Genomic DNA, 17,031 nt, shown 5'->3' with positions numbered 1-17,031 from the left:
AGTGCACCAGTAGGCCGGCCCCTAGCTAAATACTCTTTATCTTTTTACATAACAATAATTTTGCATTTGTTTGGACATTAAAAAATATTATGTATGTTTTCTCTCCTCTTTGCTCTCAAGTATACTTTATCAGATATTAATATAGCCACTGTCACTTTCTATTGATTAGTGTTGGAATTACACACCTTTTCCACCCCTTTACCTTTATTTTTAATAGCTTTATTGAGATATAATTCACATTAACACACAATTGACCTATATGAAGTATATGATTCAGTGATTATTTGAAGGTTCACAGATAGGTGTAACTGTCACCACAATTTTAGAACGTTTTCACCATCTCAAAAAGGAACCCCATAACCTGTAACTATCACCCTCCTGTTCCAGTCCCAGGCAACTGCTCATCTTGCTTCCTGTCTCTAACACATTTCCCTATTCTGGACATTTCATATGAATGGAACCATCTGACATGTGGTCTTCTGCGACTGGCTTCCACTTAGCATAACGTTTTTCAGGGTTTTTTTTTTTGAGGAAGATTAGCCCTGAGCTAACATCTGCCACCAGTCCTCCTCTTTTTGCTGAGGAAGACTGGCCCTGAGCTAACACCTGTGCCCATCTTCCTCTACTTTATATGTGGGATGCCTACCACAGCAAGCTCAACACGTGGTATGTAGGTCCACACCCAGGATCCGAACTGGTGAACCCCAGGCTGCTGAAGCAGAATGTGTGAACTTAACTGCTGCACCACTGGGCCGGCCCCAAGCATAATGTTCTAAAGGTTCATTCATGTGGCAGCATGTATCAGCCCTTAATTCCTTTTCATGGGCAAGTAATATTGCATTGTACGAGTACGCCACATTTTGTTTATCCATTTAAAAGTTGATCAACATCTGGGTTATTTCCATCCTTTGTTTATCATGAATAACGCTATAAACATTTGCTTTAAGTTTCTGTATGGACACGTGTTTTCATTTCTCTTGGGTCTATATCTAGGAGCAGAACTGTTGGGTCATATGGAAACTCTTCATTTTATCATTTGAGGTAATGTGAGACTGTTTCCACACTGTCTGCACAATTTCATGATCCCAGCATGTATGAGGGTTCCAATTTCTCCACATCCTGGCCAACAATTATTATCTGACTTTTTGATTCTATCTTAGTGGGTGTAAAGCAGTATCTCATGTGGCTTTGATTTGCATTTTCTAATGATTAAAGACATCGAGGGGCCGGCCCGGTGGCTCAGCAGTTATGTGTGCACATTCTGCTTCTGGTGGCTGGGGGTTCGCCGGTTCGGATCCCAGGTGCGGACATGGCACCACTTAGCAAGCCATGCTGTGGTAGGCGTCCCACATATAAAGTAGAGGAAGATGGGCAGGGATGTTAGCTCAGGGCCAGTCTTCCAGCAAAAAGAGGAGGATTGGCAGCAGATGTTAGCTCAGGGTTGATCTTCCTCAAAAAAAAAAAAGGACATCGAGCATCTTTCCATGTGCTTATTAGCCATGTGTATATCTTCCTTGGAGAAATGTCTATTCAGATGCTTTGCCATTTTTAAATTGGATTATTTGCCTTTTTATTGTTAACAGTTCTTTATATATTCTGGATACTACACCCTTTTCAGATATATGAATTGTTAATATTTTCTCCCATTCTGGGGGCTTTTTACTTTCTTGATAGTGTTCTTTGAGTCTGACAACATTACCTTCGGTGAAGTACAATTTATCTATGTTTTCTTTTGTTGCTTGTGCTTTTGGTGGCATATTTAGAAAATCACTGTCAGGGGGCCAGCCTGGTGGTGCAGTGGTTAAGTTTGCACGTTCCACTTAGGTGGCCTGGGGTTCGCTGGTTCAGATACCGGGTGCAGACCTATGCACTGCTTGTCAAGCCATGCTGTGGCAGGCATCCTACATATAAAGTATAGGAAGATGGGCATGGATGTTAGCTAAGAGCCAATCTTCCTCAGCAAAAAGAGGAGGATTGGTGGCAGATGTTAGCTCAGGGCTAATCTTCCACAAAAAAAACAACAAAGTTGGATCCAAAGTGATGAAGCTTTAAACCTATATTTTCTTCTAAGGGTTTTATAGTTTCAGCTCTTACATTTAGGTCTTCTTCCATTTTGTGTTTATTTTTGTATGTGGTATGAGGTGGAGGTCCCATGAGCTCTCTAAAGCCTATTAATTCTTTACATTGTTCTAGGTTAGTAACAGTTTATCCCAATTAAGGACAAGAAAATGAAAATAGGAAGTAAAAGGCCCTAAGTTTCTGAAATGAGTCATGTACCAGGAGAAAATTACTGTTAAATGCCTGTCTTTTAGGCTAACTCTTAATGACACTTGTTTCCTATAGGCCCTAGGGCCTGGGGGAAAAAACATCAACACTACTGATTGACTTTTTAAGGAGTAAGAGTTATTATTTTCTCTTAAGGTGCACTTGACTTATTAAGATTTAGAACATGCTTTGGCTACTCTATTATTTTCAAATGTATCTTAAGTGAATCCTGATTTTTAAGACAAAGCAAGACGCGGAGGCCCCTTAACCATTCAGGAGTTGGTACCCAACTCAGTGGAATAAAACAAGACAAAATTCCTTATAAATATTTTGAGTGATTGCCTTTAAAAGAAACATTAAAAACTGGTGTGGCTTCCTCCATAAAATGATTAAGAATTATCTCTAATCTTTCTGAGGTTCCCTAAAAGGCATGGATGCCAGACAACACAGCTTTTCTAGTGGTGAGTGTAGAAAAAGTAAATTCAAAACACAGCAATAATGGGACAGTGGCCTCATTTTTGTACAAAGGCCTCAACATCATCAAGATCATCACACACAAACTGAAATGAGGTCAAGATATCGACCCTGAACAGGGTCTATAAAGAGACATCTTGCAGAAGAGCCAAACGTTATGCAAATCTACAAGCTAGAAGCGAATATCCTCATTACATTACACATGTGTGACATCATTTCAGGAAACGTCAAAGGCCAGGGTACGTGGGAGGGTACTCACAGGAGAGAGTTTCTGGATGAGGTCATGGGCAACATGGATAAGGTTCTTGTCTTCATGGAGACATTTCTGAAATTTTTTGCTTTCCTCATCTTCTAGAAGGTCAAAATCAATGGCGGCATCTAGTAAGGCCTGAATTAACCCCTTCCAAGACTTCAGGGCTGGAACCTGAGGAGCGACCGCAGCACTAATGCCTGTTCCAATCACCAGCACGAGCTCCCGAGGCTTCTTGGCTTTTAAGCTTGGAAGCAGCTTCCTGAGAAAGTCAAACGGATGAGAGGTTAGGAATCCAACAGATATGAGGCACAGGGAAAGACCGTCATGGTTTTCAGCTCTAACTTTCAGAGTTGCAAGGATGACAAGCACCAGCTTCTGACACCTCTCCAAAGTAGCTTAATTAAAAAGACCAGAATATCGTGCCAGTGCTTGCTGAAAAACAAAATAATAAACCTATTTCAAGAATCCTAAAAACAAAGCTTAAAGTCAGTTTTCTCCTTTATAGTCCTCTCAAACTAAGAAAACCCACCAAGATGAGGCAAAGGTCCAATTATATTACAGCTCAGCTGAGTTCTGCTAACTAAATTATATTTTCAAAAAACATGTTTGATTTGGATTCCAGAGAGAAAAGAAACCCACGCAAATTAAATTGGTATTGTTGAGAAATGTAGGACCGGAGATGAAAGAAAGCCAATAAAAAATTTAAGCCCAAATTTTGTGAACACTATTAAGATGAAATTTGAGCATGACTAAAACTGAGTATGAGATAGTCAAACATGGGAACAAATCTGCCTTCAGTATTGTTCCAGATATCCTCAGGCCAAAAGAAAAAAAAGTGGCCAAGAGAATTCTGAAAACAAAGGAGCCTCACACACCTAAATAAACAAAGAAATAACTATTCAACAGCTATGACAGAAAGTGAGAACATTGCTTTCCTCCCTGATGAGCCAGTGGAGGCCGTCCTGAAGCGTCTATGTGAGGGAGCATGGGGACAGTTCTGCGTCCTGGGTCTCCACGAGCCTTCATTCTGGAAACTATATTAAAATCTGTTTGAAATGTAGTCATTCACTTGAATTTTTGCTGATGGCATGTTTTTCCCCAAGAAATTGCCTTTCTCAAACTTTACCCAAATAATAAAATGAACAGTAAAGGGATCCGCATTTTGGCATACATAACGCAAGAAAGGAACAGTTCTTCCAGCCTTAGGAAACCTGGTTTTGAGGCAATAACCTCTACCAACCACCCCCTTCCTATCTCCACCTCCTGCATGCAGTCATTCAACAAACATGAAAAACCATAACTATGGCAGACACTATGGCAGGCACGAGTGATGGATCCATGGACAAAAGAGTCCCTGATTTCAGAAGCTGAGTCTACTGGAAAAGACAGATAATAGATATTAGAAGCAAATGATGAAAAATGAGTTTCAGTTCCAGGGAATCAAGATAGTGAAGCATAAACAAATATATACTCATAGGAAATTTCTAGAAGGATTCGCAAGATTGTAAATAGTGGCTATTTGAAGTTTTTACCTCATACTTTACAGATCTGAGGTGTAATTTTTTCCTAATTTAAGACTTTCAGTTAAAAAGAAAAAATTTAACAGTTGTATTTCATTTCTGGTTCTTCCTAAAACCATTAAATAAGAGCAAAGTAATTATTTTAGAAGGCATAAAGTCATAAAGAGTAGAAAAGGAAAAGGTGACAGCAGACAAAGAAGTCAACAAAATTTGAGAAGCTGTAAAGTACGAGCTGACTCCCTCTGTAGAACTCTGGGAACGTTCAGGCGCATCTGAAGGTGGGGGCGCCACACAGGAGGATTCACCGCAAGGCCGTATCAGAAGCAGTGAGAACTTCAGACTGGAGGCTTGCCTTCCGGAGAAGCTGAACCAAAGCCTTCTGTATTTGAGAACACTGTGCACAGCTCGGGGAGGGGAGGATTAAGTAAAAATCTGCATGTGAAATATAAGACTCTCCCAGAGCAAGACTCTCGCCATAGACCTGCCCCACACCCCACCCAATCAGGAGATGGAGGATTGCTCTCTGGGGAAAACGGCCAGCACGAGAGAAAAGACCCACAGATTCTGACGGGAAGGAGCTCGTCAGCTGCAGAACCTGGTCCGCGCTGGACACCCACAGTGATGCCCATCTGCTCCTAGCCCCTGATGCACACGGTCCCCGACTGGCTTTTTAGTGTTTCCTCTTAAGTATGAGCAGACAAATAATGGTCACCTTACATCTGAACGAAGCCCCACCACGAGACTTACACCAAAACAAAGTAGCCAATAGAAAGGAACTTACAGGAAACAAGAGACAACACAGGAAAGCGAAGAAAAATTGAAAAGAAAACAATGACATCCTCACATAGATTTTTAAAAATGGCATCTATGAAACATGAACAGAACACTATAAAAAAGGGATGGGCAAACAAAAAGATTTCTTGGAAATTAAAAATATAACAAATAAAAAATTCATAAGGCTGGAAGATTAACTGAGAAAATCCCTGAGAAAGTAGAATGATAAAAACAAAAGTGATAGAAAAATATAAAGCAATTAAAGACTTAATCCAAAAGGTCCAACATCTGAATAACAAGAGTTCTACAATGACAGGATACAGAAAAAACTGTAAAGGGAATTATCAAATAAGTAACACAGGAAAATTTCTTCAAAGTGAAGTTATTAGTAGCCAGCTTGAGAGAGTCATCCAACATCTAGACTCATATGAAGACACATCATGCTGAAATTTCAGGTTACTGAGAATGAAATAACCATCCTTATAAGCTTCTAATGAGAAAAGAAAAAGAGGTTCATATAATACAAATGACTGGGAATCAGAACAGAGTGGCTGTTTTGGCGGGAACACTTAGATTTTAGCAGAGAATGAGCAATGACTTTATAACTCTAAGGAAAATGATTTTCTACCTAAAATTCTACACTCAGCCAAATCATCAAATAAATGTAAGAGTATGATACAGACATTTTCAAATGTCTCCAAAAACTTTCCTCCTATGGGTCCTTACTAAGAAAGCTAATGAGGATATTTTTCAGCAAAATGAAGGAGTACACCAAAAAGGAAGACATGTGATTCAGGAAACAGAGCCTTCACTACAGGACAGACATAAAAGGAGTTCTCAGGGTAATGGGAACGGTTAAACGGCAGGATGGGCAGTGCAGCAGCAGGCCTGCGGAACCACTGTCCAGTGTGGAGTGTGGGCCAGGCGAAGAATCCATGAAACAAATGAAACTGTAAACCACTGATGTGTGTCAGCATTTGAGGAAATTTATTCTTCTGTCACAGAGTTTGAAGATAAATTGACAAGTACACAGAAAACAAAGCAAACCAAAAAAATGAGGCAATTTTTAATAACTTGGAGGAAAAAATGGATAAGAAACATAACCATAACACATCATGAGGCTCAGCTATGAATACTATTTATTCAGTCATATAATGTAAATGTTAAAAACTGATATAACCAAAAATTGTGATATAAAACAGACTGGGGGTTGTAGGGAGAGTACATGATGTGTGTGGGGGGCAATACAGAAGGAGGACCCAGGAGAGCAAGTCTATATCTTCCACAATTTGAAATCGCCAAAACTCAAAACTAGAAAATAGCAGTACACATACAGTATTTAAAAATATGGATGTAAATATTAGAAGACACAGATAAAAAAGTTGAAAGTGACTGTCTCTGAGGAGACACCCCACGGCATTATGAGGCTTGAAGTACTTACTTTTAAAATTATGTACATTTATGACCTTGATAAAAAGTAAAAATTAAATCCAAAATAAAAATAATTCAATTTTATATGAAGGTCAATATTAATTAGTGAAAACAACTAGGACATGGGGCAAGTTTGTTATTTTTCGTTATCCAGCCTTAATGGTAATTTACTACGTTGCTTGGATTCCCTTCCCTTGGTTACCTGGGCTTTTTGGTGGGGGGTGCGCCATCACTGAAGAATCCAAAAATCTTGTCTATATCGGAGGCCTGGCTCCCTGTAGAAGCCATCCAGTTTCTAAAATAGATTAAACACCATGGACCACAATTAGATCTGTAAAGTAGACCATTTAAAACAGCACATACATTAAGCAGTTTTAAGAAGCTGCACACCCTAATGGTGTTTTAGAGGCATCCTCTGCTTAAGGGAAATTCATTAGCTAATGTGCCCCAAACTTAAGGAATTAAATTCATCCAAAAGAAAGTAACCTTGAAATTATGACTTTGGTGCTCCACACCATCATCTTGCTTCTGTTCCTGAAGGCCCCCCCACTACCCGCCCACCACCAAAAAACCAAAAACCAGGGTCAACCCCCATCAATTATTGGCCATCACTTTGTAAAGCTTGAGAAATCCCTGTTACTCTCCCAGGAGGCAGGCTTGGGGAAGACTCAGGGAATGAAAACAACCCATGGATTAGTGTGTTAATAGCCCCCAATTATCCATTTACTGTCACCTAAAGAAATCACTGGGTCAAGAACAGAACAATCAATACTAATTTGCTGATTGTTAGACATTCCTCGTTGCTGGACAAGTGTGTCCTCGCAGCAGGGAGGCATGTCTTTCTAGCTAAACACAGAACGGACTGAGACTCTGAGATCAATGGGAAAGGCATTATTAAGCAAGGATGTATGAAAAATGACCAATTATGTCCAAGTGATGGGACCATTAGCAAAAGTAAAAGAATTAACATGGATTAGAATGAGAACTATAAAGAGACATTTTAGACGCTCGAAATTTTACTGAACTTGCTAAATCTAAAAACCATTAATTCTAAAATAGCAATGTTTGGGGCAAGCCTTCGTGGCCTAGTGGTTAAGTTTGGCACACTCTGCTTTGATAGCCTGGGTTTAGTTCCCGGGCACAGACCTACACCACTCCCCTGTCAGTGGCCATGCTGTGATGGTAGTTCACATAGAAAAAGACGAAGATTAGCTCAGGGCAAATCCTCCTCAGCAGAAAAAAATAAAAATAGGGGCCAGCCCCATGGCCGAGTGGTTAAGTTCGCACATTTTGCTTCAGCAGCCCAGGGTTTCACCAGTTCAGATCCTGAGCGCAGACCCAGAACGAGTCATCAGGCCACGCCGAGGTGGCGTCCCACATAGCAGAACTAGAAGGACCTACAACTAAAATACACAACTATGCACTGGGGGGCTTTGGGGAGAAGAAGGAAAAAAAGGAAGAGGACTGGCAACAGACATTAGCTCAGGTGCCAATCTTTAAATAAATAAATAAATAAATAAATAGTTGGGGCTGGACTGACGGCACAGCGGTTGAGTTTGTACACTCTGCTTCAGTGGCTTAGGGCTCACGGGTTCAGATCCTGGGCATGGAACTACACACCGCTGGTCAAGCCATGCTGTGGTGGTGACCCACACACAAAAAATAGAGGAGGACTGGCACAGATGTAAGCTCAGCGATAATCTTCCTTAAGCAAAAAAAAAAGGGGGAAGATTGGCAACAGATGTTAGCTCAGGGCCAATCTTCCTCACCCTCCCAGAAAAAAAAAGAGCAATCTTTTAAATAGTGTATACACACACAAAAAACAGAAGACAATACATATTACCAGAGTTTGGGTGTTTTATTACTTTTCATTGTCAATTCTTAGAAAGAACTGAATTACCAATAAGTATTTGAAATTTACTGTTTTATTAAAAGGTTTTTTTCTTTATTAAAACACTTTTTAAAGTTTGCTGAACTAGTTTTTCTGGTAAATAGAAGGCTCAGTTCCTCACCCCACATTCCATCACACATAACGAAATTCTCCTTTCATATCATAATCATTACGAAACTAGGAATCAAAAAATCACAGAAGTGAGTCAGGATGTAGATCATCTTTCTAGTCAAATCTTTGATTCTGCTGGTGAGAAAGCTGCAGCTCAGACAAGACAGATGCATTACTTAACTCAGAATCTTGCCTTAATAATTATCTGAGATGCCTGTTAAAAGTCTATGTTCCTAAAGATAAATTCTATTAGTTCATTTAAAAGACAGCATATATTCCTGGGCTCTAATCCCAAATTACCACTCCAGAATCGCCAGAATCTTCAGGGGATTCTTATGATGAGGCAAACAGGAAACATCTAAATGAAATACAAACAACTTTTCTATAATCAAACTATTTTGCTAAACGCAGGACGCCCACCAGGCACACCATATGCCATCCTCCCTTCCTTTAACTGTACACATTACTGATCACCATCTCACAGCCTTCCAGTTTGCTAATACCAACAGGCAGGAGTTGATCGCCATTAAAATATCTCCATGCAGTTCTAATTTACGCGAAGTCGTGTCCCACTCTAAAGTCTAGTCTAGACTGGAGAAGTAGCGGTAGAAGAGTGGGTACTTCCACCACACACAGGGCAACCCATTAGTTTGGGGATATTTTTTAAAAGTACACAATGGAAAAGTGTATATGCTTATGCTCTTTCCTTAAATTCGGTTCCATAAATCCATCATCTGAATAAATTATGCCCATGTAAAAAATAATATGGAGAAAGATGAAAATAAAGTATAGAGGAAAGTAATTTACTGTTTACTAAGTTTTGAAGACAGACACCTTCAGAATTCAATGCTCAATTCAGCTACTAAACCAAAGTTTTAACAACCTCTCATATAGTGCTTATCACATGCCAAACACTACTTACAAACATGAACTCATGCAATCCCCATAACCAAAGGAAGTACTCTTATCACCCTATTTTAGTGATGAGAAAACTGAGGCACAGACAGGCTGTGTGCCATAAGTCAAACCAAGCCATCCGCCTCTACGTCCCAAGTTCTGGCTCTTACCCACACTATTACAACCTAAAAACACTCTCCAAACAGTGGCTTCTCAGCCTTTTTGTTTTTAATCTGCAGTCCAAAACTATCAAAAAAAAGAAGCTCCTACATTCTAGAAAGCAGATTTACTTGAAATAATTCTGTGATGCTTAGTAGATGCTGTATGACTAGGCACTCTGCTGATGCAATGGCAGTCAACTAAATTGAGAAGCCAAATGAAACATTTTCTGATGACAAGCATGATTTGTTACGTTAACCCCCCCCCACCCACTAATCCACCAGAACCCTAGAACACATCGATCATTTTCTCCTGGAAAATACGCAAGGTCATTTTCATGGGATTCTATTGCTGTGAGATGGCCAATTCTGGGTGTCTACAACCTGAATACTAAGTTTTTTAATTTTTTTCTTTACAGAGTCAACTGTTCTGAAGGTCCATTCATTCCAACTATATAATTTAAGAGAATATGGCCAAGAGCTCCTGACAAGTTATTACTGGAAGGTTTTGCCTCCTCTTATTTAGGGACTGAATGAGAAGTAATGCAATTTGCCTGCATAACATATGATCACATACTCATCCTGTTTTCTAACAGGATCAGATCTATTCCTCACTCTGAAGCATGCCTTGTGTGATACAATCTCACATGTACTCCTCACTGGCATCTAAGTATAAACCATATCTTATTCCTTCCAGGGCACTGTTTCAGGAAAAAAATCTGTTTTAGCATTTACCCTAAACAATACGCAGTTACTGCTAAAGAGCTTCGAAGCCAACTGTGAAAACCTCACAGAGAATTCCTAAACGTGCATCAACTGGTTCCCACATTACTTTCTTTACGTGATCACTATTTAAGTTGTCATTTTAGTGAGATTTGCTATGTATAGCAGAGGTGGAAAAAGCTTTTCTGCCACGAGAAAACAAAAGCAATTACCTGTGGCAGTACTTCATCACTCCAATTACTGCTAAGCTGCTGAGAAATCCTTCAAAGCTAACAGAATTCAGCAACATAAATGTCAGACACTCAGTAAATGCTGAGAAAAGCAACAGCAACCTCATTAACAGATTTTCTAAGGCTTAAGTCTTCATATAAGATAGGACACACTTTGAAACCTGGCAGCTTGGCAGGAAATAGAATGCTTATAATTGGTGGATGAAAAAGGGAAAAATCAAGGTAAGTGTTCTAGGAAAAATCTATTAAGAAACATGGAAAAGAGACTGTTCATACAAATGAAATTAACTTGGTACAAACTAGAGGACTTATGGATTTGAAAACATCAAAGAAACTCAGAATCCCAGTCGTTCTTGCTTTCACAGCATCCTGGTGCTAGCAAAGATAGCAAAATCTGGTTCCTTTTCCCATTGCAGAAGCAGAGTGAGGTCTCCCAGCCTGCTTCCCTCACGCTGGCCTCTGCGTCTTCCCGCGCTTCCGCTGTGCAGTCTTCAGCTCAAACAAATCACACAACAGAAGGACTGCGGGACAACACATTTCAGTATATGGATGGATGGAAGAAATCAAAAGGAGAGGTAAGTTCTACTGATGACACTTTTGCCTGGAAATAAAAGATCTACAAACGACTAGCTTGAGAAGGTGGTACATACGTTTCTTGCTTTAAAAGATCAGCTCTATTTACAGCAAGCTTTCCCCGCTTCTATTCTAAAAAATACGAATAAAGACTGGCTTATTTCTCTAGCATAAATATAGGAAAGGATTAACCTTATTTTTTTAAGGGAAAAAGATAGTCATCCTTGAACTTGGAAGAAATAAAACTCCTCTAATTGTGGCTTTTGGACTAATTCCAGCACATCTGGTTTTTAGTAACTGTGGAGGGGAGAGAGGAGGGAAAAGATACCTAGTATAAGGTACAAAAGAGCACTCAACAAGCTTATTGACAACTGACAAATTAAATATCTTACTCAGGTGGTTAATGAATTCAGTTCTATAATGTAGACTGCCGCCTTTCCCATCAGTGTATAACACAGATTTTCCATTTCTTCCTTCTAACACACGCAGAGATGGAACTGACACATAGGACTTACAGGTAGACGTGCCCGGATGTGATTCCTCTGTGTGCTCCAGGCTCCAAGTATTTCGTCTATCTCTAGTTAACTTAGTCCGCTCCTACTTTGATCTCTAAACTGTATGTACCTGACATTCTCTACCTTCTGTCAGGGAACATCTGTATCACACTCATTTCCTGAAAAGCTGCTTTAATGTAGTCGGTGAAAAAATGCCAGATTGATACCACTTACTCTCAGGATTTTACCAGCAAACAATGACCCTTATGTGAACAATGTGAGAATGACTGCATCAGAGAGATGGTTTCTGAAAGACTTTAGGATCAAGTGATATAACCCCAAATTCTAGAAAGCCTTTTATTTATTTTTAAAATTTCTTTTGAGGAAGATTAGCCCTGAGCTAACATCTGCTGCCAATCCTCATCTTTTTGCTGAGGAAGACTGGCCCTGGGCTAACATCCATGCCCATCTTCCTCTACTTTACATGTGCGACGCCTACCACAGCATGGCGTGCCAAGCGGTACCATGTCCGCACCCGGGATCCGAACTAGCAAGCCCCCGGCACTGAAGCAAAATGTGCAAACTTAACCGCTGCGTCACCAGGCCGGCTAGAAGGTCTTTTATTTTAACTCAAGTCCCAAAATAAACCACACTGGTATTCTAAGGTCAAGAGCTCAGATGTTGTTTATATCAGTTATTTTCAATTAGAAAGCCAAAGTAACACAGCACGTATAGAGAAAACTGTTTCAAGAAGGACTAATGGAACACCAAATGAAAACCGGATTTGAATTAGAAGTTGGTGACGGAAGTTGATGATTTTACCAAACAAAGAATGATAACTTCCTTCTTTGTCACTGCTTCCTTCCTGTGAAGCTTCTGAGCAGGTACATCCTGAAAACAATGACACGTTGCTAAGGAAGGAGACTTTTAAAATATCTAATAAAAATATTTTCCACGTACGAAGTAGTACAATCATATAAACAGTTTCATCACAAATGACATAGGCTATTCACTAAAAATAAGATTAAATAGAACTTCAAGGGCAAGATTTTATGTTCTAGTGAGTCCTTAAAGACTAAATTCCTCCGATTAAGACAGTGTGCGTTAGGCATTGCAATATCCGCAACCGTCGGTTTACTTTTCATGCCGACAGAGTACACACAACGTGCTGCGTACAAATGCAGACTCGTCCAAGTCTGGGCAATCCCAGAAGACGTCATCGTCAGAGAGGATCTCTCTCCGGGCTGAAATCTGACAAGTCTTAAGGAAGGGAAGACTTTATGTCATGATAAAAATGAGTAAGACTATCCCACCTAATTTTCACCCCTTTTCACCTTATTGAGGTTTTCTGACTTAAACAGTATTGTTTGACAATTTTTTAAAGAGTTATATTTTGTGGCTGGCTCAGTGGCGTAGTGGTTAAGTTTGCATGCTCTGCTTCAGCGGCCCGAGGTTTGCAGGTTCAGATCCTGGGTATGGACCTACATCACTCATCAGAGTCATGCTGTGGCAGCCACCCATGGACAAAATAGAGGAAGACTGACACACATGTTAGTTGAGGGCCAATCTTCCTCAGCAAAAAAAAAGAAAGAAAGAAAGAAAGAAAAGAAAAAGTTATATTTTGACAACATGAAGCTTGGCAAATGTTATGATTAAAAATTAAAAACCCCAAGTGTGGCTGAATATTAATAGTGATTAAGTGAATTCACCGTCAACATCAGATGAAACATCTCACAGGTCCCCACATTGTGGCCACGTAATCCAAACTCCATTAACAGCAAAACCAAGGACAGAATATAAGAAAGATACAAAGTAGATCAATTTTACAATTATTCTTAGAGTTCACTAAAAGGAAAATAAATAAAATGTTCTGCAACATTAAGATAAAAAGAAATCACTCTAGTCCCATTTACTCATTGCTTTTGAGTTCATGTTTAAGTGCACACTACCTCAGATATAATGGATAAAAAAACAATTGAATAGACACCTATCTTAGGTTCTTAACTATGTTTAAAACTCAGTTATCAGAATACCCAATAAAGAAGGATTTAAGAATAAGCTTGCTTTGAGGGCATTCAATTTCTCTTTTAATTTTGTCATTCAACAGCTATTAAATGTCTACTAAATGCTGGCTCCTGACCTTCTCTCTGAGAATGGCAATGGAACTGGAGGTCCTATGAGGTCACAGACTTTCCTTTTAAAGAAAAAGAGAGTAGACTACTAAATTTTGGGGTGATTCTTATGCAGTTCTATCTAGATGAACGAGAGAAAACACCTGCCAAAATTTTCCAGGGCCCTTCTAACTTGCAGTTACATGAACTCATACTGTTTTCCCTTTTTACTGTGAGAAGAAAGTAGAATGTTTTGCCTCAGAAAGTCCACGACCCGTGCTTCTGAGCATTCTCTTGAGTGACCTCACCTCGGCTTCCACCTCCTGAGAAACTAAGCTGGAAACAAGGAACGGTGATCACAGACAGGACTCAAATACGAATCGCCCATGACAAACCGGGAAAGGAATCGACAAGAAAGAAGTTTAGGAAACCACAAAAGGATACTCCACAAATACTCCAGAAATAAAGCAAAATTCAGAAACAACATGGGAACAGATTAGTTACGGGCAAGTACGGCTGGAATAGCTACAGTGATCTCCTGGACAAACTGAGCCTGGTTCTTTATAAAGAGCACTGTGCACCTGAAACAAAGGTGACGCTGGCTCTATCAGGACCAAGATCACATACTGAACGTACACCAATGTGATACACTTGATGTGCATGTAACTTGGCAGTATCCTACCATATGAGTCATTGATTAGGACCTTAGGAAAGTAGTGTGCCTGAGTTAAGACTGCAAACTTAAGAAACACACGGAAAATTTCAGAGTCAAAAAAACAGAAAATGTAGACCACCACATAAAAATGTTAATGGGGGACCAGCCCCGTGGCTGAGTGGTTAAGTTCTCGCGCTCCACTTCAGCAGCCCAGGGTTTCACCAGTTCGGATCCTGGGCGCGGACATGGCACCGCCCATCAGGCCACGCTGAGGCGGCGTCCCACATGCCACAACTGGGAGGACCCACAACTAAAATATACAACTATGTACCGGGTGGCTTTGGGGAGAAAAAGCAATAAAAAAAAAATAATAAGGTTAACGGGCCTTGGAGCTACTGAGCTTGAAAGAAATTACGGAGGTAAGCAAAGCCGCTCCTCCCAGGCAGTTTCACCCTGACAGAGCCCTATCTTCACCATCACCGCCCCCCTCAGAGGTAAGCGCAATCAGTGCCTGTGCCATCCTTTGTCATGAAACAAAGCTAACCAGAGATCTATAAATTGGAATGACAAAATTCTCAGTTTTTACTAAATTCTAGGTCATATACGCATGTGATCCAACATCAGTCTTTTATTCGCAGGAAAAGATCTTCGTTAGTTTAGCTGCCCCATGAAATGAATTTAAGAAACTTTCGTGTTACTTTGGAATTACCTAATTCAAGTTAAGACAAGAGTCTGGGTGTTTACAGATTACCAGCGCAGAACATTCACGGGGTGGAAATCCTTCGCTAATTATTCACCTATTCTGGCTTATGAATTTTTTGAAACGGACTGAGGAGACACCGGTTCCGACAAAGCTGAGGAGCTGCCTCCTCCCCCGGACACGCCGGCTCCGACTGTCCCTCAGACGGCCGGGCACTCTGGCCTTGGGGCCTTGCTTGGTATCGGTTCCTTCTGCCCGGATGCTCCTCCCCTATGTGTCTGCACAGGTTTCCAAGCCTTCGCTCAACACGCCGCCTCAATGATGCCACCGACCCTGACAACCTTAGCGAAAGCTGCAGCCTCCTCACTCACTGCATCAACTCTTCTACTTTTTATTTCTAACATATTCATTATATTTATCAGCAAAATAAATATATTAATTATGTTTACTATTCGTCATCTGCCTCCTCCCACTGGAATGTAAGCTCCTCAAAGTAGGAATATTCGTCTGTCCTAGGGCAGTGCCCGGCACATAGTAGGCATTTAAATCTTTACTGAACGAACTCACTCAAACGCAAGATGTTGCTCATAATTAGAATTACAAGAAAGAAATTTATTGTGCAACAGAAAGAGCGTTTCCAATTAAAGGAAACACCCCATTACTGCTTTCAACACAAGGACCATAAAAAGCCATGTCATTTTTTAAATGGAACAAACAGGAAGAGGCAAATTCCTCTGAAAATTGTGTGCATGGTAAGTCAACATTCAGACTATCCTTTTTCAGACCCACCAATGGTCATAGCAGTGAGGGAAGGGAATCGGATTCTAGCAGGCAAAAGGATTCCAGGCTTAAGGTTTCAAGACTAACTGAACATTTTATATGTAAATCATTTTATTTTTATAACTCAAGTTTCAGATATCTATGATTTTTAAGGGTGGATTTTTAAGGCAAGAACTCTTTCTGGCAAATGACTCAAGGGACATTAGTATTTAGGGCTAAGAAATCAGTTTCTCGTATTATACGTATTAAATCTATCTAAAGTGCTTTACGACTAGAGAAGAAGAAAAGCTTATGCAGCAGCAAAAGGGATTTCAGAATACAAATCAGATTAAGCTATGGTTTAAAATCACTCAATAGCGTCTCGCTGTATTTAATAAAATTACACTCCTCCCCATGGCTACAAGACCTGGCACGATCCGCCTCTGCAGTCCTCTCTACCACGTCCCACCCAGCCTCCCCCTCGTTCCCCAGGCTCCAGAGCCACCCAGGACCCACTGCACACTTTCCTGCTCACACACAGAACTCTGCTTAGAGTGACAGACTCTACAACCTCCTCCGCCCCCAGCCCATCCTTGAGTCTCAGCTTCAACAGTACCCTTCTTGTTCCGGGGATCCACCCCATGCACCCCAAGTCCCACATTTATACCCCAGCTTCTTATCTGCATCTCTTAACACTTGCAATTATTGGTGTCTCCCATAAAAATCAAAGCTCCATTAAGACAAGAATAGTCTGTCTAATTTGTTAGCACATCCCTGGCCCCTAGCACAGTTTCTGTTCTATAGTGTCTACACAGTGTTGTACATGTTCAAATATCTGCTGAGTGAATGAGTGTGCACCTATCATGAGTTAATTTAAAGTCTATGAGATCAGCTGACACTTTTAATTTTATGAGCTGTAAAAAAAAATAGGACGAACAGGTAAACTTGCAGTATTTTTTTTTTAATGCCAAATACGTTATTCGACTGATAGCACTGCTCACCTGTTTCAGGT

General features: G+C 40.3%; 1 protein-coding gene across 8 annotated transcripts in view; it reads right to left on the bottom strand.

The window, feature by feature from the left end:
- FAM118B (family with sequence similarity 118 member B) overlaps positions 1-17,031 on the bottom strand; it is a 42,198-nt gene that overhangs the window by 14,804 nt on the left and 10,363 nt on the right. For 6 of the 8 annotated variants that reach the window (XM_008517098.2, XM_008517102.2, XM_070625178.1 and 3 more), the window contains 2 exons: positions 6,920-7,012; positions 2,999-3,251 (listed from right to left, as the gene is read on the bottom strand). In XM_008517098.2, the coding sequence (XP_008515320.1) occupies positions 2,999-3,251; positions 6,920-7,005 (339 nt within the window). In that variant the 5' untranslated portion in view covers positions 7,006-7,012. Of the gene's footprint in view, positions 1-2,998; positions 3,252-6,919; positions 7,013-12,616; positions 12,687-17,031 lie in introns of those variants that run through there. The other 2 variants (XM_008517100.2, XM_070625180.1) reach the window with 1 other exon arrangement.

Source organism: Equus przewalskii, chromosome 6, assembly GCF_037783145.1.
Source record: "Equus przewalskii isolate Varuska chromosome 6, EquPr2, whole genome shotgun sequence".
In the NCBI taxonomy this organism is placed as follows: domain Eukaryota; kingdom Metazoa; phylum Chordata; class Mammalia; order Perissodactyla; family Equidae; genus Equus; species Equus przewalskii.
The sequence above is the reverse complement of the archived record's forward strand: the minus strand, read 5'-3'. Positions and strand labels throughout refer to the sequence as shown.